Source organism: Trachypithecus francoisi, unplaced genomic scaffold (genome assembly GCF_009764315.1).
Source record: "Trachypithecus francoisi isolate TF-2019V2 unplaced genomic scaffold, Tfra_2.0 Lachesis_group3, whole genome shotgun sequence".
In the NCBI taxonomy this organism is placed as follows: Eukaryota; Metazoa; Chordata; class Mammalia; order Primates; family Cercopithecidae; genus Trachypithecus; species Trachypithecus francoisi.
Window position 1 is genome coordinate 42,302,398 of NW_022681468.1, and position 23,967 is coordinate 42,326,364.

At 37.8% G+C, this 23,967-nt stretch overlaps 2 protein-coding genes across 3 annotated transcripts in view; both read left to right on the top strand.

Annotated features, from left to right (window-relative positions):
• The window catches only part of KCNH5 (potassium voltage-gated channel subfamily H member 5), a 351,127-nt gene that overhangs the window by 163,522 nt on the left and 163,638 nt on the right, over positions 1–23,967 (top strand). The window lies entirely within an intron of this gene.
• Positions 14,065–14,721, top strand: LOC117069499 (interferon-induced transmembrane protein 3-like). The gene has a single exon (XM_033187799.1). The coding sequence runs from the start codon at positions 14,120–14,122 to the stop codon at positions 14,519–14,521; it is 402 nt and encodes a 133-aa protein (XP_033043690.1). The 5' UTR covers positions 14,065–14,119; the 3' UTR covers positions 14,522–14,721.

Sequence of the window (23,967 nt, forward strand, 5' to 3'; positions counted from 1 at the left end):
GTTATTAGTGCCTTATTATAGGTACATTGTGGGTTAAATGGAATTTTTTGAGTTATTTTCAAGTTTTATTATAGTTTCAATATGAAAAATATTTTTAATGCTAACACAGAACTTGAAGAAAACATCCCTTTCTGCAGTACTGGTGGTTCTCTAAGAGGCAAGAAGGGCTGTGGCTGACAGAGTAAATACTTCTGGGACTATTTAATCCCAGAAGTTTATAAACTTGTTATATCTCTGTGTCTGAATAAGAGAAGCAACTGGCTATGATTATATATCTAGATGTTGAGACATAGACTGGAGCAAATTGAGATCAGATATGTAAATTGGGACAAAGGACCTTTGCCTCTGTGGCTTAAAGATTCTTAACTCACACTCCTCCAACTTTCCTCTTTGTACCTATTATGAGCCACTTCTTATTATTCATTATTATTATATTATTGTAATAGTATTATTATTATTGCTGTACTACATATCTGTGGTGGAAAAAAGGACAAAAGTGTGTTAAGTGAAAAGTAAAAGTCTCCCTCCACCCTCATCATCCCATCATTTACTAGCTTTCCAAAGAGGACTGCTAAATTTTTTAGATACATCCTAGGTAATTGAATTCTCCTGAACTTGGGAATATATCTAATTCTTACCTCCACAGAGGTAATTAGAACTATTGATAGATTCTTGTGTATTCTAACATAAAATTTCTGTATCTACAAATATGTATTTCATTTAGGTGACATGAATTTCAATTTTTCTTTCTGTATATGCCATTTATAAGTCTAGTATTAATGAACACTAGATTGCCAGTATCCTGGTTTTAAAATGCCCTGGAATTTTGATCTTCTTAATTTGAATTCCATGAGCAGCAGCAGAGTTACCCTTGTTCTGAGCCTAGAAGTTGTCCCTAGTAAATCATAATCACCCTCCATAGAGAAAAGACTTTTATTTTTTCAGGTAAAATCATTGCATTTCCTAAGGGTAAGGGACTAATTCATTTACTAATTTTCTAAACAGGACTGCTAATTTTTTTAGATACATCCTAGGTAATTGAATTCTCCTGAACTTGGAAATATATCCAATTCTTACTCAAAAAGTTGTCCTGATTGGATCAAATAGTTACATGGAAAATAAGGATGTGGGAAAAGAAAGATAACTCAGAAAGCAGGCATCTGCTATTTATCTCCCAGATTGATGAGTACAGCTCTATTAGAAGAATGAGTACTAATTAACTCATTAAACAGTTCCCACTGTGATTCCTCAGTGTAATTTTAGGCTAAGCTGATGTTTAGAGATTTGAAATCTAACTGTAGAAGCATATCGTTGCAAGCTATTGATAAAAATTTCAGAGATGTTAGAAAAATTTCTCAGGCCATAAAGTAGAAAGGAAGTAATGTAAAGCTAAAGGTTTTCGTACAGAAAGTACTTAAACATTTTTTTAGCTTAGTTTTCTGAGTGCTGAGTCAGATGACCAATATGAGCTTAAAACCCCATGTTAATAGGAGCTTCGATGGCTTGGGAATTTGCATCTGTGTCCAATTCTGAAGCGTTACGTTCCTCAATTAAAATCTACCCAAGAAGCATGTTCAGCATGTAATCTAATGAGGAAACAAATTTAGTAAACTACATTAAAAAAGAAAGACAATAAAATGAATGTTCCATACCCTGTTGTAAAGCGGTTATTGTATGGATCAGCATGGTGGCCCTATTTCTCCAGGGCACATATTATGGCATAGATTAGAACCACAAAAGCATGTGGTCCTACTCCACAGTCTGCTATGCAAACCTCAGCATTGTGAAGACTGTCCAGTTATGAGTGTCACACAATCAGCATAAGTCTGGTTACTGAGTACATAGCACATTGCTTGTGACACTTGGCTGAAGTCCCTTGGTTGTGCATGTCTTGGAGCATAGAAATTACAGCATGCAGCTCAGTACTAGTTCTTTCAGTAGAGGGAATTCTTCGTTTCCTGAAAAAGATCTGCGATCTTCTCACATAATCGGGAGAAGAACGATATTGAAGGGTTTTCAGTTCTTTCTTTCTTTTTTATTTTTGAGACAAGGTAGCACTCTGTTACCTGGGCTAGAGTACAGTAGCCTGATCATAGCTTACTGCAGCCTTGAACATCTGGGCTCAAGCAATCTTCCAGCCTCAGCTTCCCAAGGAGCTGAGACTACTGGCGCATACCACCATGCCCAGCTTATTTATTTATTTATTTATGAAATGGGGTTTTGCTTTGTTAGCCCAGGCTGGTCTCAAACTCTGGGTCTCAATGGATCCTTCCACCTCAGCCTCCCAAAGTGCTGGGATTACAGGCATTGAGCCACTGTGCCTGGGCTCAGTTTTTTCTTGAAGGCCCCACAAATATTGTTAAATGTTTAACATAAGTTTTCTAAGAGTGATGGACATATAGTGGACCATCAAAGTTATTTTAGGAGACAATATATTAATCTTTTCAGGAACTAGGGCTTTGAAGGTAGAGAGTCTGATAGTATAAGACTTTATCGCTCACTAGCAGTGTGACTTTGAGAAATGATTTAATCTGAATATTCTTTTTCATCTGGATCTGTAAAATATGGATACTTATATCAACCATACAGAGTATTGTTGTGGTTCAAAATGTTTGTTAAATGGTACCCATGACTAGTAATGTGCATAGTGATAATGAATTGTTTTCCCTTTCTCATAGCATGAGAGATTTCTACTAGAAATGAGACATTCTTATATATAGGTAAACTCGTGTCCTGGGGGTTTGCTGTATAGATTATTTCATCAACCAGGTATTAAGCCAGGTACCTATTGGTTATTTCTCCTGATCCTCTCCCTTCTCCCACCCTCCACCTTCTGGCAGGCCCCAGTGTGTGTTGTTCCGTTCTCATCATTTAGTTCCCACTTATAAGTTATGTATCAGGAAAAACAATTTTAAACAAAAACAAAAAATATAATGGCTTGAGTAGGATAAAAGTTTCTTATTAAAAAAAAAGGAGTGAGACATTCTTATAATGAGGGTTTATAAATGGTGAGATTTTCCATGAAAATCCTTAAACAAGTGATGTGCATACAGTTTCTTTTTTATGTGCTTCAACATTGCTTATTTTAGAATCTAAGCTCTTGGAGGCTAAGCACCGTGTCAGGGTACCATTGACCACCTATGCCAAATATGAGTAGAAAAATGTGGTCTGTTATGTGTCCTCAACGGCCCTTAATGCATAAGGATTTTATTGAAGACTTAAAAATGTTTCCATACAATGTTGACACAAGAGATTGAAAAGTGAGCGACTTAGGCAAATCTGGCTCTTATAAAATGGCTGTAGTTTTGCAGCATTCTCTTCTCCCTCTGTGTCAATGTAGAGAAGGACTGATTCATTTATCACTGGCTGGCTGGCACTGTGTGCGGAACCTTTGTTAGTTCCAAATTCAGTTTGGCAACAAACATCCAGGACTTATTTATTTTCATCTTCTAAAAATAAGTCTATGTTTCTGAGATCTTTTCAAATGAATAAATACTGTACTAAATTTACAGTGACTGTTCATTATTCAACAAAAGATAAAACAGTAAATATTGAGCATGGTGATTAATTTGCCACTAATCATGAAAAAATTCTTCACAGTCCTCTCTTCTCTGCTCACCTACAGTCTATTTCTTCTTATTTCTTTCTCCTGTCCCCAAGAACATCTACCCATCCTTATTTTAATATCATTCTAAACATGTATGATTATATGTAGTTTCCAGAAAACAGTTGATGCTCAATAATTGCTTTTTGGGCGAGGAGTCTCCTGGCTGCTGAGTGCCACAATATCCTAACCAGTGTGCTCAGTGACATCAAATAATTTCTCATTCCACCAGCATTTGAAAATCAATTCCTGTTTTTTACTCTTTTGCCTCGTGAAAGAAGTTTTAAAACTGAATGTTGGTTTTTCTTCTTTGAAAGACTAATACTTTTGAAATATTTTTCTTTAAGTTTGAGAATTCACAGTGGTATATGGAATTGAGCACAGGAGTGTGCATGTGTATGTGCTTTAAAAAATAGGATTTATAGCTCTAATATATAATTGCACCACTAATGAACTGTCTTTTCTAGTGCCACTGTCTATTCCATAGAAAATATAATTACCTATATAATGGTTGCTAATAAAGAAACTGTTGCAATATCCTTGACTATGAATGCATAAGTAGGAATTGAAATAAAATGTTCAGTTTAGTGTCTCCTACATATAATCACCATCCAAAACTTCACTGAGTATAAATAATACATTTCTAATACAAAAAATTAAAAGTGTGTTTTTTGAAGCATATATGTATTAAACACATTGCTTGGTATGCTTAATGAAATGTTCTTTAATAAAAATATTTTTATGTAGCAGAAAGTAGATACAAAGTCCTGCTTTAATTCTGTAAATTTAAAAATTATGTAGACTGTGTTATGATTAGAAGACATGGATGACATTTGCTTTTGTATAATGAACATATCATAATGCACAGCTATAAAAATAGACTCTGAAATTTACAAAGAAGAAACATAAATTCTATGGAAAAAGATCAATACCTCTTATAATTAGGGAAGTACAAGTTAAAATTAAATTACAAACCAAACTGGCAATAGTACAGTGAATTTTAATGCCTGATGCTAGGTAAAGAGCAGAGTCAGATAACTACGTCATGCTACAGATAGGAATATAAAAATTGGCACAAGTTTTTGGGAGAGTATTCGGGAAGGTCCTTCAGGAGGCTTGAAATATGCCTAAATTACAAGATACCTGATTGAGGATTTACCTTTACACTGGAAATGACCTAAATGTTCAATAATATTTTGTGGGTTAAAGAAACCCCATTCATTTATTCATTCATTCAATAAATATTTTGTCTGTACTTAACACGTGGCAGATAATGTTGGAGTCTCTGGGTGTATCCCATGGGAACAAATGATTTGTACATGATTACATAATTAGAGTATAATCACGGAGATTACATGGGACTGTTGGTCATATGGTTTAACTTTACAGGAGACTGCCCAACTATTTTGCAAAGGGATCGTACCAATTTGCATTCCTATCATCAATGCATGAGAGTTCCAGTTGCTCTGTATTCTCTCCAACATATTCTATTATTAGTCCTTATCATTTTTACCATTCTGATTAGTATATAGTAGTATCTAAATGTGATTTTAGTTTCTATTAAACTGATTACTAATGATTTTGATAATTGTTTTTGTTCTTATTAGTCATTAGTATACTGTTTTAATAAAGTGTGTTTTGGGGCTGACTAGTATTCTAAAATTCCTACATTGAAGTTCCCAGTACCTCAAATTCTTACATCGAAGTTCCCAGTACCTCAAAATGCAACTGTGTTTGGAGACAGCGTCTTCAAAGAGATAATTAATTTAAAATGAAGTTATTAGGGCGGGTCCTAATCTAGTGTGACTAGTATCCTTACAATAAAAGGAAATTTGGACACAGATATAGACAGAGGGAAGTCCGTGTGAAGACATAGGGAGAAGACAGCCATCTATAGGCAAGGACAGAGGCCCCAGAAGAAACCAACCTTGCTGACATCTTAATCTTGAACTTTGAGCATCCAGCACTGTAAGAAAATGAATTATTGTTGAAGTTCCCCAGTCTGTGGTACTTTGTTACAGCAGCTCTAGAAAACGAATGCAAAGGACCTTCAAACTTTTTGCTCATTTTAAATTAGGTTGCTGGTTTATTTATTGAGTTATAAGTATTCTTTATGTAGTTTGTTTATTTTCTCATATACCATATATATTGTGAATATTTGCCCTGCTCGCCCCAGACTGTGGTGTGAATTTTTTTTCTAATGATATTTGGAAGTGGAGAAAGTTTAAATTGGCAAGAAGTCCAATTATCAATTAAAAAAATATTTTGTGCTTATGATGTTCTTTAGAGATAATTTTTACTCTAAAGTCAACAAGACTTTCTCCTATGTTTTCTTTTAGAAATTTCTAGCTTTAGTTTTACCTTCAGGTCTTTGATCTATTTCAAAAGTTTTACATATAATGTGAAGTAAAAATCAGGATTCTTTTTGTTTTACGTGGAGATCCTGTTGCTCTACCTCCATTTATTGTGGACTACTGTCTTTTCTCTATTTAATTATTCATACTTCAGCAAAATCAATTGGCCGAACAGGTGTGGTTCTATTTCTGGACTCTATTCTGCTTCATTGATTACATATTTACCCTTATGGCAATACCGCGTTGTCTTGATAAAAGTCACTATATAGTATGTGAGGTTTTGTGGATTTTATTGTCCAGGATTTATACATATTCAGTTAAATTTATTCTTAAATTTTTCCTGCTATTTGATTTTTTAAAAATGTCAGCTTTTCTAACTTTTGTTCTTAGTATATAGAAATAAAACTGGATTTTTGTTTGTTCTCTTTGTGTCTTTCTACATGACTATATTCACTGTTATTGTTCATATTGCTTTTGATAGATTTCTTAAAGATTTTCTACTTGTGCAATCATATCCTTTCCATTTAACTATGCTTCACCTTTCTAATTGGTGTGTCTTATTTCTTTCTCCTGCATTATTGCACTGCATAAAATTTCAACAAAATATATAATAGAAGTGATGAGAGTGAGTATACATTATTTACTTTGAATCTTAGGGTAACATCTTAAGTCTTTCACTATTAAATATGTTATAAACTATTAGTTTCTCATAGATTCCCTTTATCGCTCTGAAGATATTTCCGTCAATATCCATCAATATCTAGTTGTCAACACTTTTTTTGTTTTTAGACTGAGTCTCACTCTGTTACCCAGTCTGGAGTGCAGTGGCACCATCTTGGCTCACTGCAACTTCTGCCTCCCAGTTTCAAGCAATTCTCCTGTCTTAGCCTCCTAAGTAGCTGGGATTACAGGCACATGCCACCATGCCTGGCTAATTTTTGTATTTTTAGTAGAGACGGGGTTTCACTATCTTGACCAGGCTGTTCTCAAACTCCTGACCTCATTTTTTGCCCGCCTCGGCCTCCCAAAGTGCTGGGATTACAGGTGCGCGCCATAGCACCAGGTCAACATTTCTTAAAGGAAGGCAATAAAACCTAATCAACAACATAACATTGACAGTTTCTAACACCAGGCTGATCTTAATCTCCTGACCTCGTGATCCACCTGCCTTGGCCTCCTAAAGTACTATGATTCCAGGCAGGCGCCACCGTGCCCAGCCACACGCATGTATCTTTATAATAGAATGATTTATGTTTCTTTGGGTGTATACCCAGGAATGGGATTGATGGGTCACATGGTATTTCTTGATCTTTGAGGAATCGCCACTGTCTTCCACAATGGTTGAACTAATTTATATTCCCACCAACAGTGTAAAAGTGTTTCTATTTCTCCTTGCCAGCATCTGTTGTTTCTTGACTTTTTAATAATCGCCATTCTGACTGGTGTGAGATGGTATCTTATTGTGGTTTTGGTTTGCATTTCTCTAATGATCAGTGATGTTGAGCTTTTTTACATATGTTCATTTGCAGCATAAATGTCTTCTTTTGAGAAGTGTCTGTTTGTTTCCTTTGCCCACTTTTTGATGAGGTTGTTTTTTCCTGTAAATTTTTTTCCTGTAAATGAGGTTAAGTTCCTGTCAATATTATGAGCCATTTTTAAGAAACACACATTTATACACAAGATGCTACATTCCTTTTATTATGAGTTTCCTTGTGAAGTTAAAATCTTCTGTAGTAGTAAACAGATATGCAAAATGTCCCGCAAAAACCTCACTTCTTCAGGAATGAAAGTCCAGGATGTAAACTTCAGTCCATGTTCAGTTCTTTCTTCTGTGGAAGGATATGTTTACTCGTTTTAAATATAAATTATTTTTATCATTAGCCTCAGGAGTTTCAGGTCTCCTGCATGCTTAAGAGTTAGTGAGTATTGAGACCCCCAAATATGATGTCATCTTGCAAGCCCGGGGTCATAATTAAAAATAGCAAAATGAGACCCAGATCAGTCCTTGGAGGACAGACCATCAGTTGAGCCATGCATTCACAGACATCACTTTATGCCTATCAGCAGCAGACTGGTGGCAGTCACTCCTCAAGGCTTGTAGATTCTAAGGGCTGCTATCATTTCTTGTTATTTCTAGACCACTTTGATCCTTTCATTGGGGGAAAAATATTGAGGAGGATTTTTGGGCATGTGTAATAAACAGATGGGGAATTGTATTATTTTCTTCTATGAATCTTTGCAGATAAGTAAAAAAATAATTGTTTGATTTCTTAAATGCCTTCAAACTCTATATAATTGAAAGCATTCGATAATTTACAATTATACATCCCCTACATAACGTCTGTGATCTAGCCAGTAGAACAATTCATTTTATTCAGTGCCCAAGTGGATATAATATATTGTCACATGCTTGAATCTGATTTATATATTGTTCTTATTTTCAGATAAAACATATGAATTTGTCTGCCTAATACCTGAAACAATTACAAAAATCACTTCTTTCACTCAAGAGCCACATTCTAGGCCTATACATTGGTAACAATGTAAAGAGGTGTCCTTCAGTGCTTCATGTATCCTCTATTTTTAAATTATCATTAGCTTGAAACTGTCATTCATTTTTTTCATAGCTTAAAACAAATTAACTTTTACACTTGAAGGTATATAATATGCCAAATCAGAAATTTACATTTTACCATTTTCTTTCTCTTCCTTCTCTTTTTTCTCTCATTTCCGCTGCCATCTCACCATACTCCAAGGTCCTCATCTGTCTGTCACTACCTCTGTCAATTAGTAGAATGCAAGTTCTTAGAACTTTTCTACATGTCAACATCACAAATTTCTATTCATTCAGCGTCCTTATACAGTGTGCACTGAGCTAAGAGTAGGATTTTTTTTTTTTTTTTTTTTTTTTAAAACGGAGTCTTGCTCTGTCACCCAGGCTGGAGTGCAGGGGCATGACATCTGCTCGCTGCAACCTCTGCCTCCCAGGTTCAAGCGATTCGCCTGTCTTCACCTTCCGAGTAGCTGGGACTACAGGCACATGCCACCACGCCCAGCTGATTTTTTTTTTTTTTTTTTGGTATTTTTAGTAGAGATGAGATTTCATCGTGTTAGCTAGAATGGTCTTGATCTCCTCACCTTGTGATCCGCCCACCTTGGCCTCCCAAAGTCCTGAGATTATAGGCAAGAGTAGAAATTTAAAGATAAATTGTATCTTCCTTCATTTCTTTTATTATTTGGCATCGATATTTCAATGTAATGCTTTAATTCTTGCTCCTTAACATTTGCCAGAACCATCTTTAGGGAAAATGTTGAATTAGGTATCATAGAGTTTTTTTTTTTTTTTTTTAGTTAATACAATAGAGTGATTAAAACCACCAGCATTGGGCATGGACTGAGACTATTTGTTCATCGCTGTGTTATCTATGTATCTGACACATAGTAGAAATCAAATGAATATTTATTGAAGCAATGGATGAATGACCAGGAAATGAAATTGTGAAAGAATCAAAGAAGAATTTTTTTCTTTTCAATAAGCTGGAAGAAGCTTGTATATGCTTAACTGCTGATTAGAAAGTTCCCACTGAAGGGAGAAATTTACTATTCAAAAGGGAGAAGGATGAGAGAGATGATAACCTAGAATTTCTTAGAAAAAGGAATTTAATGGGATCAGAGTATTGGATTCACTGACCTTAGGGATGCCACTGAACACAAACAATGACTCAGTCTGAGGTTTTCATGCAAATTACCTATTCTTCCTGATTCTGATTAGTCTCCTTCTGACATATGTATGTAGACCCACCCTAAACCAATCCTTGCCTACCATACTGCTTGTAGAGCCCATCTCTTAAACACTGGTGCACATGGAAGCATATGTGTACTTCCACATCCTTTGTTTATGTCCTTGTCCCCCTTTTCTCACATATCATAACAAGCTATAATAATGATGCATATTTTCTTGCCAAATGCTTAGGATTTTCTATTCATTTCAATGCCTCATTCCCCAGAACCAACACTGCTAATGTGTGGTAGTGTAAGAACTAAAGCCTAAATTTCCAGCCCAACTGTATTGTTCAGATATATCTCTAAATGAACTGTAAATGAGACATTTCCTTGTTTTCCACAAGGAGAGATTTTTTATCTCATATTAATGGAGAAGTGATTGAACTGTCTTTTAATTGATATAACTTAATACAAATTTTAGCTGTCATGATGTTGGAGCCACACCAAACAACTTTAGCAAATACTTGGAAATTGCTCCTCCAGGAAGCTTTTCTTAAGCCCTAGGATTGGGTTCGGTGCTCCTTCAATGAGTTCTTCTTATAGCACCCTATGTAGCGTTTGTGACACTGAACAGAAATTGTTTAACTGGTTACTATTAACTATAGTTTCCCTGGGGATAGATGCGATCTTTTATACCATTGTATTTTAGCCTCTCACAAAGAGTCTGGTACACAGATGATAATCAATATTGAGTAGTACCCAATAAGCCAATCAAAAAGTCTGAAGACAAGAGCTTGACATGTTTGACTTTTCATTTTCTTCGCAAGTGGATGTTCAATTGCAGTGAAAACAGTTTTCACTGATATGTTATATAAACAGAGAGAGCCTATTTTAAGATCTTATGGCTAATGAGAACAATTTTAAAGTGTTTCTTAAGAGGCAGTTTTAGACGATGATTCAAAACACAGGATTTGGGGTCGGAATACCTGGGTTGGAATCTTGACTTTGTAACCTACTAGCAGTTTGACCTTGAACAAGCAACCTATCCTCTTTGCCTTTAGTTTCATCATCTCTAAACTAGAAATGATAATAGACCTATGCCAGAGAGTTTTCTTAAGGTTAACTGAGTTTATAAAAGTTATGTATAATAATGACTGTACATGTATTATTATTAAATTGTGGGCATAATAAGAATATTTTCCAAAATACTTTGTATTAAAACTATGCCTTATATTTGCCAGTGGTTAAAGGCTTCCATGCATTGCTTTTATTTTACATCTGAAGGCTAGAAAATAACCATATTTATAAATAGAATAAAACTTAGACTTTCTTAAGTAAAGAAAATTATTATTATTTTTATGTGTGTGATCTACCACTACTAAGAGGACTTGACTTTCCCTCTGTGCCATGCCATTAGGACATGACTACTTTGGACACATAAGCTTCTAATCAAATGATTCATTACTACTCACATTTACATATGAGAGCTTTATTCTTCAGATGAAGAAGTCACAACATTTATATAGCAAGTAAAATATCCATTTTTAGGAGAAATTCTTTACATGCAATGGCTCCAAGCAGTCAAAAAAAAAAAAAATCACCGTTACTTTATGAAATGCTTGAGAATATTTACAGAAGTGTTTCCATTTATGTGTGCCAGAGAAACCAATGGAGGCTAATTTGTATGTAACTTGTCCTAAGCAGATGTGACACTGAGTATTTGATTCATTGGCCAAAATGCTAAGCTTGTTGGAAGTCTTATAAAGAAAAGAAATTTACTTACATCCTGAATTTCAGCTACAAAATGTCTCTTTTGCAGTGACTGTAGCATAAACTAGAAGTAGCCATGGGCCTAGAAACTATATATGTATTCAGTTGGTGCAAAAGTAGTCATGGTTTTGCTGTTAAAAGTAATGGCATTGCGTTTAAGTCTTTAATCAGTCTTGAGTTAATTTTTGTTTAAGGTATAAGGAAGGAGTCCCGTTTCAGTTTTCTGCATATGGCTAGCCAGTTTTCCCAACACCATTTATTAAATAGGGAATCCTTTCCCCATTGCTTGTTTTTGTCAGGTTTGTCAAAGATCAGATAGTTGTAGATGTGTGGCATTATTTCTGAGGCCTCTGTTCTGTTCTCTTCTGTTGGTCTATATATCTGTTTTGGTACCAGTACCATGCTGTTTTGGTTACTGTAGCCTTGTAGTATAGTTAGAAGTCAGGTAGTATGATGCCTCCAAGACCTAAAGCCATAAAAACCCTAGAAGAAAACCTAGGAAATACCGTTAAGGACATAGGCATGGATAAAGACTTCATGACTGAAACACCAAAAGCAATGGCAACAAAAGCCAGCATTGACAAATGGGATCTATGTAAACTAAAGAGCTTCTGCACAGCAAAAGAAACTATCATCAGAGTGCACAGGGAACCTACTGAATGGGAGAAAATTTTTGCAATCTATCCATCTGACAAAGGGTTAATATCCAGAATCTACAAAGAACTTAAATTTACAAGAAAAAAACAACCCCATCAAAAAGTGGGCAAAGGATATGAACTGACACTTCTCAAAAGAAGACATTTATATGGCCAACAATCATGAAAAAAAGCTCATCATCACTGGTCGTTAGAGAAATGTAAATCAAAATCACAACGAGATACCATCTCATGCCAGTTAGAATGGCGATCATTAAAAAGTCAGGAAACAACAGATGCTGGAGAGGATGTGGAGAAATAGGAACACTTTTACACTGTTGGTGGGAGTGTAAATAAGTTCAACCATTGTGGAAGACAGTGTGGTGATTTCTCAAGGATCTAGAACCAGAAATACCATTTGACCCAGCAATCCCATTACTGGGTACAGGCCCAAAGGATTATAAATCATTCTACTATAAAGACACATGCACACGTATGTTTAGTGCAGCACTGTTCACAGTAACAAACACTTAGAACCAACTCAAGTGCCCATCAATGATAGACTGGATAAAGAAAATGTGGTACATATACAGCATGGAATACTATGCAGCCACAAAAAAAGGATGAGTTCATGTCCTTTGCAGGGACATGGATGAAGCTGGAAATTATCATTCTCAGCAAAATAACACAGGAACAGAAAACCAAACACTGCATGTTCTCACTCATAAGTAGGAGTTCAGCAATGAGGACACATGGACACAGGGAGGGGAACATCACACACCAGGGCCTGTCAGGGGGTGGGAGGCTAGGGGAGGGATAGCATGTAGATAATGCGTTGATGGGTGCAGCAAATCACCATGGCACGTGTATACCTGTGTAACAAACCTGCACGTTCAGCACATATGTCCCAGAACTTAATGTATAATAAAAATAAAATTAAGTTAAAAAATTTTAAAAGCACGATGTGGTAATGGCTCAGAAATGGAATGATCATGAGACCATAAAGAAAATCCAGAAATAGACCAAAGATAAATATGAATTAAATTTAAAAAAGTAATGGCAAAAACAGCAATTACTTTGGCACTAACCTAATAGGTTTGCATCTCTTGTTACCTACCTCATTACCTACTTGCCATTTGGCCTATTGCCCTGGAGAATTTATGAATTGAGTAACATTGTTGAATGTCTGCAGCATGTCAGACACTGTAGTAGAGACCTGAGGGCACAGGGGAGGAATCCCACTGGGACTGGGGAAGTTCCTGGTGGGAAGAATGTGGAAGGCTTGAGTAAATCCTCAGGGAAGCTGCAAGATAGACTAGTTCCCACATGACATCAGATAAAGTGCCTTGTAGGCATAGAGGGTCAGGATTTACCCCCCTCACTCAATGATTAATTTGTCCATTCTGCATTGATTGCACCAAGCCCTGGGAATATTATATTGAATTTGACAGAGAACAGCCGAATCTCAAAGAGTTTACTTTCTGGAGAGAGTGTCAGGTTATATAGACAACAAGCAGATTCACAATACAATGTCAGGTAGGGGTAAGTGTTGTGAAGAAAAATAAAGCAGGTTATGCGTATGGCATAAGGGGGACCTGAATGAAGTTAAGGAGGGAACCATGTAAGCATGTGGTGTGTGTCAGGAGCAGAAAATGCATAGCTCCTGCAGCAGGAGGGTGCCGAGTGGGCTCAGGCATCCATGGGGCCAGTGCCTGGTGAGGAGGAAGAGAAGGGTAGAGATGAATTTGGAGATGAAGATTGTGCAGGCTTTGGTTTTATTCTATTTGTGATAAGAGCCCCTGGAAACTTTTCAGCAGGTCAGTGACATGATCTGATGTTATTTTAAAGTAATGTACTAGCTGTTGTGTTGAGAATAAATTGCAAAGATCAAAATAAATTAGGAGGCTATTGCAGAGGTACAGGGAAGAGATGGGTTAAGCATGGATAGTAGCTGTGGATGTAGTTAAGAATTGGTCATGGCCCACTAAGAACCATCCCACTAACCCGACCACCGCTGGCCTTCGCAGGACACCATGAACCACACGGTCCAAACCGTCTTCTCTCCTGTCAATAGCGGCCAGCCTCCCAACTATGAGTTGCTCAAGGAGGAGCAGGAGGTGGCTGTGCTGGGGGCGCCCCACAACCCTGCTCCCCTGACGTCCACCGTGATCCACATCCGCAGCGAGACCTCCGTGCCCGACCATGTCGTCTGGTCCCTGTTCAACACCCTCTTCATGAACCCCTGCTGCCTGGGCTTCATAGCATTCGCCTACTCCGTGAAGTCTAGGGACAGGAAGATGGTTGGCGACCTGACTGGGGCCCAGGCCTATGCCTCCACCGCCAAGTGCCTGAACATCTGGGCCCTGATTTTGGGCATCCTCATGACCATTCTGCTCATTGTCATCCCAGTATTGATCTACCAAGCCCATCGATAGATCAGGAGACATCATTCAGGCCAGCAGCTCCGCCCATAACCTGTGTCCCACGTGCTCCACCTTCCTTCCATTCCTCGCCTTGCCCCCGGAGCCGAGTCCTGTATCAGCCCTTTATCCTCACACTTTTCTACAATGGCATTCAATAAAGTGTACATGTTTCTGGTAAAAAAAAAAAAAAAAAAAAAAAAAAAAAAAAAAAAAAAAAAAAAAGAATTGGTCATAATTATGATTTTTTGGAAAAACATTAACAAATGTTAAAAGAACTGCATAGTGAATAAGAAGCCAGTGGTTGAATGTTTGTGGAGCTTGCATTTTGGGGTGTGAAGTATCAGAAGATAAAGGTAGAGATTAAACCTGTGGGTGTTAGGAAGCCATTGTAGGAGATTCAGAAGGGGAGTGACATGAGCAGATTTGTATTTTAGCCAATCCACCTGACTGCACTGAACCTTGGTGTAGCAGAGGCTATTTTTACTTATCACATATCTATGTGCTTCTCTACCTTTTCCAGCCTCCCATGCTGTGGGTTAGGGTCACATGACTGGGCTCTGCCAGTGAGAGGCAGAAGGAAGCGTTCTGTGTGGCCTTGTAATCCTCTCTTCTTTGCTGATAACATGGGGAGATGAGTAAGTTGCAGGTGGACGTAAGCTGGATCCCATTTGGGGCATCACTCCTGGGTACATGGTAGATCCACATCTACCCTGTAGAACTATAAGTGAGTTGGTTATTGTTAAACTACTGAGTTTCAGGAGGCTTTGTTTCCCTAGGAAACCTTAGTATTACTTAGTTCTTACTATCAGGACATGATTGTTTGCAAGAATATTAGTTAGGAGGCTGTTGCAGTAATTTCGCTGAGAGAGGAATGCCTAGACCAGGGCAGTGGTAATGTGGATGAGGAGAAGTGACCAATTTCTCATCTGTAAATGGAAAGGAATGCCCCTCCCATATTTGTCAGAAGGATTAACTGGGAACTTGAAAGCACCTGTAAAGTGAAAGCTGGGAAGCTTAGCTGGCATATTTCTTCTTCTTCATAGTGTTAATGACAGCTGTCAGCCTTGGTCATGCAACCTCTTCATGTAAATGTTCAGGTTTAACCTACTGTCAGGTTATGTAGTACCTGACAGGAGCCCTGAAGATCTTTTTCATCACATGCTTATTATAGTTGACATTTCTGCCACAGTTATGTGCCCAGTAAAATGAACTTGATATGACTTTATTCCATACATGTCAAGCCTTGGCTGTAATGATTTATTGAAAAGGTGAACATTTGGTACTAAGTGTTGCTAGAAAAGAATAAAACTTAGTAATGTGGTAGACAGAGAAGAAATTCAGTAATATATCTTGCAGTCTTTCATAGGATACAGTGTTTCATGGGGTACACAGTCTTGAAAATTAGAAAGGTGGGAATAATTTTATCAAATCAAAACTTACACTCCTTGAAACCTATTAAACCAGTACTATTTTTGTGAACCTTGCAGGTTTTTATGGATTCCATTCATCATAAGCAATTAACTAAGGTTACTTTTTGGCCAGCTTCTAATGAATAGGCCAAAGATGGAAATATTCTGTAGACAGAACACGAAAGTTTCTCCAAATCCCAGTTCCTAGGAAGTATAAGTAGAGTGATATATTCTGCTTTTTAAGTTTCCAGATGATGGCGTTTTCCTCTCTTCATATATCATCACATGGATTTGTTCTTCTCGTTAGATGATGATGATTATTGTCAATTACATGATAATCAATTGGTGATTGCTCTTTAAAAGATCCAATCTTGTTTTACACAGGATGGGATATTGTCTTTAAAATAAGTCAGTGAAATATCCCATCATATATAAAATAACTTGCAGTGCTTGCTTACCAACAATTAACTTTACATCAGTTAATCTATTGCTCTAAGTAATGCACAAGGTAGCTCTAGGAAATACACAATTCATCAAAAATATGGTTTCTTGCCTTCAATACATTTGCACTTTATGTAGGGCAGTTAAAAGCACACAACTGAAGGGATTTGAAAAGAATTAGAAAGGAACCAGTCGACATAAAGGAAGAGAGTACAGACTGAATATGCAGAGTGCCGAGATAGCGCAGACAGCTCCCAGGCCCTCCAGTTCTGCAAGAATGTAATTGTGTTCGAGTCCTCCGACTTAAGTTTAGTCTCTCTGTCCTGTGATTTGTCCTCATGTCTATTGGTTTACTTATTTCTCTCTTCATCTGCGATACCTGCGTGATTCCAGATTCTCTTCATTTCTTTCCTCATAGAGACAGTGACCAATCTGGTGGCTTATTTACCTGTCTTCAGTCTCTTTCCCACTCCAGTCCAACTTGTCTAAAACTGCAACCTTTTTTTTTTTTTAAATAGCATTTTACCCTTATTCACCAGACACTGACTTAAGACTGAATTAAAGAATTCCACTTTAAGACCCACGGAACATAGTGGCAGGGAATACAGAGAGTCTGTGTCTAAATCCAACAAGTGTTGTAAAGAAAACAGCAAGCCCTGCCAACTCATGTAGACTGTCCTTCTCCTTGCTGTCTGTCGCTACCTAGGTTATTTTTTGTTGAAATTCAAGTTGGGCCTTGCCACCTAGCACTCCTACTCTTGCTTTTCTCGTAGGTAGGCATGACCTTTCATGGCTAGTTCCATCTTTTTGTCAGTCTGTGACACTGGTTGGTGTAGTAAACACCTGTTTTTAGATGTGCTAAAATAGGCTCCTCTGCTGAGGCCTGTATTCGCCTCCTGGGATTGTGGCAACAGCCTCTCATGTGCCCCAGTGCCAGCACCTGCTCCTTCCTGCCTACTGCAGGGATTGTACAACGGTTTTCCGTGGTGATCTGCAAAATATTCATAGGTTTTTAATGAACAAAAAAAAAGGTTCCCAAAACAAACAAGCATGAAAAATGGTATCTTACTGCAAGGCCTCTCAGAGCTTTTGATATGCTAATATGCATTGTGACATGCTAGTGTGAATTGGGACTCTCCAAGACGAAGAATTAATATGCAACATTAATGAAACTTATTTGATCCAGAAACTACTTTTTTAGGGAAACATCTGTTAGCATCACAGAGAATTATAGTGTTCCAAGAGAGTACAGCTTGCAAATTTTGGACTGCTCCATCAAATAAAATTCCTTCCACCTTGACCAACTCATCTTTTCTTCTCTGGGCATACTTGGTTCAGGTCAGTCATATAGTTTGCAAAATTCACTATCCATTTTAAAGCCTCAGGTCAGCTTAGTCTGTGTACGGTCCCAGTAAGAGAAGAAAACAGTGGTTTCAGGTTCTAGAGCTGTGTTTTTATACTTTATATTAATTCAGATGAATGTAAAAACCAATTTGGAGAAAAGTGATATTCTCCAAATTGGGAATTGACCTAATTGCTCTTTATAGAGATTTTTCTACTTTCTGAAAAATATATATACTTTCCTGAAAAAATGTAAGTACCTATTCTTTATCTAAAAATTATTCAGGGTTATTGTAAAATAATCAATTAATACAGAAAAGTCTTTAAACTTTTTTTAAAAAAAATTTGCTTCTTTAAAACAAAAGAACCCCACAAATCCTATTGCCCAAAAGTAACAACTGTTAACATTTTGTAAGCATCCCCTCAGTTATGTTTCTAGGAATTCTGCCTCTTGGTCATGTACAGATGGCATTATAACGGAATAGAAGTAAGGAGAACAATTAGGAAACCATTGTGGTAACCTATGGGATGAAAAGACCATATTTTGGAATGTAAATACAAAGGAGGCCATGAGTATAAGAAGTACTCTTATTCCCAAGAGATGCTCATAAATCATTCACTCCCACTTTTAGATACATATAAAAAAGTATACATACAAATTAAGTAAATTTTTAGACAAAAATATGCCATTAATCTTTTCAGATCTGTGCCTAGAGATCCCCATCATTGTCTTAATGGCTGCCTGGTTTACAACTGCATTAATGTGCCAACATTTGTGTCACCTAATCTTCATTTTGGAATATTTTACTGTTTTTCTTACATAACATATAAAATTTCAGTGAACATTTTTGTGTATTCTTTTTATAATACCATAGTATAGTCTCTAAGAAATGAAATAATTGCACTAAATGGTAAACCTATTTAAACTTTTAATCTATACTTGGTAGAGGCATCTCTTCTTGATTAATTTCTGAGGAAGTCTTTATATACTATGGCTTATAATATATTTTTCATAAACTACCAAGTTTCAACAATTGATGTTCCCAGGTTTTAATATTCTTGGAAGAGATTAGGAGATAATTTTTACCTTGTGATTAGCCATAGCCTTGTGATTTCACCCCTCTTAATGGTTTGTTTTTTTGTCTTCCATCTCTTCAGACTGGCATGTCAGAGCACTTTAAAAGTATGCTAAGTCATATTTAAACTGGGATGGTTCTTGTGCACTTGCTGTTTACTTTGCTACACAAGGAGAATATTTTAAGTTTAATTCCATTTATATTTTTGATGTAAATATAGCATAGTTTTGTGTCCAGAACTATTCTGTCAATTGTAGAAAGAGGTAAGGACTTCATCAGATTTATAGAAGATATGTCAACTCACATTAAAGACTATAAAGCAAGATGTATGATTAATATTTTAAAGAGTGGTATGTTGATAGGTTCTGTAGAAGAATAGAAGGAAAAATTTCTTGACCTGAGATAACCAGAAGAGGTTTCATGAAGAAAATGATAGGCCCTGAAGAGTGTCTTAGGAAGGATGGAGTGAAAGGGAGGGCTTTCATGGGAGAAAGATACATCAGTTGTTTATTGGTGTCTAAGAAATGACTCCAAAGTGACCTAAAACCACGCCCATTCATCATTTCTCATGATCCCCTGGGTTGACTGAGCAATTGGTTCTTCTGCTCATTTTGCTTGGGTTTCCTCAGGCAGCTACATTTAGCTGATGCGTTAGTTGGGAGCTGGGTTCGGCTGGGACCACTAGAATAACTAGACTTCACTATTCTTGCTCTCTTGTTGTTCCTCAATACAACCCAGACTTCTTCAGGGAGATGATTTCAAGGCAGCATCCCAAGAGAGTAAAGGCAAAAGTTTCAAGTCTTCTGAAGGTCTAGCTCTGGAAATTGCATAATCTCATCTCTGCCACATCCTATTGCTCAAAGGAATTTATAAAGCTAGGGAAGACTTAAGGAAATAGATTCCATCTTTTAGTGGGAGAAGCAGTAAAATCTCACCACAAAGGGATTTGCATACCAAGAGAGGAAAAATTTGTGGTAATATTTTTAAATCTACCACAAGGGAACTGTATGAACAAAGATTTAGAAGCAACAATGAATGAGAGTCAGCCAGAAGACACGTCATGATGTGATTTCTCAGAAGATATGAGAAGCTCCTGGCTATTCCATAGGGATCATTCTCAGGACCCTGAACTGTTTAGGTTATTGGCAGTGCCGGCCACTTCAGTCTTTGGATCTTGGATCAATCTCACTTGTATTTTAACAAAAAAATTCAATATTATTTTAAGTATTATACTAAGGCGTCCATATTTAAGTAAGCATAATAGTAACACTAATTTTATAGATAAATAGAAAAAGTGATGTAAGTTATATTCTGCATTTTTTGCTTCCTTTATATGCTGGTGCTTATGATTGGAGAAATGGCTTGCAGGTATCACCATGGAAAAGCAAAGATTCCTGGGTCATTCAAATGTGTATCTAGTATGAAATAAACAGAGAAGAGCCATAAACAAAAGAAATTCAGTTTTTCATCATAGTGAGAGAGAATTCATTGTATTTTCTTATTCCTGTTTTTTTTTCTTCTGTAGCTGATAAAGCTAGACTTATAAATAGGTAAGGTAATCTTTGCATTTCATAAATTCAAGGTCATAGGAAAATCTCTGTATCGAAATAATGGGTTGCTACAATAGTTGAACTCTTATCATTGTAGTTTTCTTATTTTGTGTTTTAAAGTTGTTTCTTTAAAGATACAATCTAAGAATTTACAAATATCCTGAAAGATACAACTCATGCTATTATCAATCATCAGATCACATCATAATTATACTGTGTGTGTGTGTGTGTGTGTGTGTGTGTGAATGGAGATGGTAGGGGGGAAATGTGACTTTTCCTAACTTAACATAGAAAAAAATAGAAACAAAATAGAAGTGACAAAGGCATGTGTCATCAGCTACATAACTTGTGAAATATGTTATACTTTCAGTTGTTCCTTGAATCTATAAAAATAGCAATTTTCCAGCCTGGGAACCATAGCAAGACCCTGTCTGTACAAAAAAATGAGCCAGGTGTGGTGGCATATGTCTGTGATCCCAGCTACTCTGGAAGCTAAAGTGGGAGGATTGCTTGAGCAAGTGGGAGGTCAAGGCTGCAGCAAGCCATGATTGCATCACTGCACTCCAACCTGGGTGACAGAGTGAGACTCTGTCTCAAAAAAAAAAAAAAAAAAAAAAAGAAAAAGAAAAAGAAAAAATCAAGTTTTAGAGATAGAAAATAAAAGCAAACAAAAATTTCAGTGGCAAAATAAGTCAGTCCTACTATCTTTTCCAATTTGATGTTCTGCTCCTTGAGAACATAAAGTTGTGTGTTTGTGCTGACCCTTGTCCAGCTTTGCATCTCTTAATACAAACCTATCTGATTTCTCCTTAGTCATTTGTATTTAGCTGAGGTTTTAGTCTTTGTAACCATAGATTTTGAAAAATCATGTCACAAAAAGGATTTCATTTTCCTTCTGGGAACCTCTGAGTGGCTGTGCATCATCAGCAGTCTCTGGCTATGCTCTTTGAAAACCTCCCTCACTTTCCTCCTTCCTCTGCTTCTTTCCAGGCTGGGTTTAAAATGTCTGAGAAACATGGAGAAGTGACCATGGTTCCCAGGCTGGCATAGATAGCATTCCACTAATTTGAGATGTAGCTCAGTGCCTAAGACAGCTCCCCTCCAGGGAATCTTTTAGTGACTAAGTTAGCCTTTGTATTAGATGGGCTACTGTACCAACTAGGAGGGCGTGATGCCTTAAGCAATGGGGTAGGTTCTGTGACAAGGGGGCTTAGAGTGGTGGTAGGCAAGCAAGAAGTTGGGAAGAGATGGGCACTAAGAGGCAACTGGGAGCTTCTAAAGATAACATAGAGTTTTACTCTCTGGTTGTCTATGGTGGCCTGACAGTTGCTACATTTAGGAACTATTGTTTTATCCATAATAAATGAGTCTGAAATGGTGTTCACTGAACATCTATATTCCTATTTCAGAGGGATTTTTCTATATTGCTCAGCTAGCTTTTATCAAAGTTACAAAAAGCATATGTAGCTGTGTAAGCAAGGCAAGTGTACTAATTTTATTAGAAGCTAAATGAGTTTTGCTGGATTAGAGAGAATAAAGAAAATGAATTTACTTAGTGACCCAGCAGATCCAATAGTGCCTGAGGTGTCAGTGGCAGATAGGGATGCTGTTTGGAGCCTTGGGCAGGCCCCCATAGGTGAATCACAGTGGAGGCCTCTAGGATTTTGGAGCAAGGCCCTGCCGTCTTCTGCAGATAACTGCTCTCCTTTTGAGAGACAGCTCTTGGCCTATTACTGGGCTTTGGGGGAACTGAACATTTGACTATGGGTCAAGTCACTATGCAACCTGAACTCCCTATCATGAACTGGGTGCTTTCTGACCCATCTGGCCATAGAGTGGGTCATGCATAGCAGCATTCCCTCATCAAATGGAAGTGATAAATATGTGATCCTACTTGAGCAGGTCTTGAAGGCATAAGTAAGTTACATGAGGAAGTTGCTCAAATCCCCATGGTCTCCACTCCTGCCACCCTGTCCTCTCTCCCGCAGCCTGCACCAATGGCCTCATGGGGAGTTCCCTATGATCAGTTGACAGAGGAAGAGAAGACGAGGGCCTGATTCACGATGGTTCTGCACGATATGCAGGTATCACTGGAATGTGGACCACTGCAGCACTACAGCCCCTTTCTAGAACCTCCCTGAAGGACAGCAGTGAAGGGAAATCTTTCCAGTGGGTAGAACTTCAAGCAGTGTACCTGGTTGTGCACTTTGCTTGGAAGGGGAAATGGCCAGATGTGCAATTATATACTGATTCATGGGCTGTAGCCAGTGGTTTGGCTGGATGGTCAGGGATTTGGAAGAAGCATGTTTGGAAAATTGGTGACAAAGAAATTTGGGGAAGAGGTATATGGATGGACTTCTTTGAGTGGTCAAAAACTGTGAAGATATTTGTATCTCATGGGAGTGCTCACCATCAGGTGACCTCAGCAGAAGAAGACTTTAATAATTAAGTGGATAGGATGACTTTTTGTGGACACTACTTGGCCTCTTTCCCCAGCCACCTCTGTCATCGCCCAATTGGCCGATGAACAAAGTGGCCACGGTGGGAGGGATGGAGGTTATGCATGGGCTCAGCAACATGGACTTCCACTCACCAAGGCTGACCTGGCTATGGCCACTGCTGACTGCCCAATTTGCCAGCAACAGAGACCAACAGTGAGCCCTTGATATGGCACCATTACTCTGGGTGATCAGCCCGCTATCTGGTGGCAGGTTGATTATATTGGACCTCTTCCATCATGGAAAGGGCAGAGGTTTGTCATCACTGGAATAGATATTTACTGGTTATGGGTTTGCCTATCCTGCATGCAATGCTTCTGCCAAGACTACCATTCGTGGACTCATGGAATGCCTTATCCACCATCATGGTATTCCATATAGCACATCATGGTATTCCATATAGCACTCACTTTACAGCTAAAGAAGTGTGGCAGTGGGTTCATGTTCATGGAATTCACTGGTCTTACCATGTTCCCCATCATCCTGAAGCAGCTGAATTGATAGAATGGTGGAATGGTCTTTTGAAGTCAGAATTACAATGCCAACTAGGTGACGATACTTTGCAGGTCTTGGCCAGAGGAGGTGACAATACTTTGCAGGTCTTGGCCAGAGTTCTCTAGAAGGCCCCGTATGCTCTGAATCAGCATCCAATATATGGTACTGTTTCTCCCATAGCCAAGATTCATGGGTCTAGTAATTAAGGGGTGGAAGTGGAAGTGGCACCACACACCATCACCCCTAGTGATCCTCTAGCAAAATTTTCACTTCCTGTTCCTGTAATATTACATTCTGCTGACCTAGAAGTCTTAGTTCCAGAGGGAGGAACCAGGAGACACAACAACGATTCCATTAAACTGGAAGTTAAGATTGCCACCTGGACACTTTGGGCTCTTCCTACCTTTAAGTCAACAGGCTACGAAGGTAGATACAGTGTTGGCTGGGGTGATTGACCCACACTTTCAAGATGAAATTAGTTTACTGCTCCCCAGTGGAGGTAAGGAAGAGTATGCATGGAATACAGGAGATCCATTAGGGTGTCTCTTAGTATTACCATGCCCTGTGGTTAAGGTCAATGGGAAACTACAACAACCCAATCCAGGCAGGACTACAAATGACCCAGATCCTTCAGGAATGCAGGGTTGG

Bases quoted from the DNA above. Each gene is read 5' to 3' on its own strand.
- LOC117069499 (XM_033187799.1), top strand. From the start codon at position 14,120: ATGAACCACACGGTCCAAACCGTCTTCTCTCCTGTCAATAGCGGCCAG.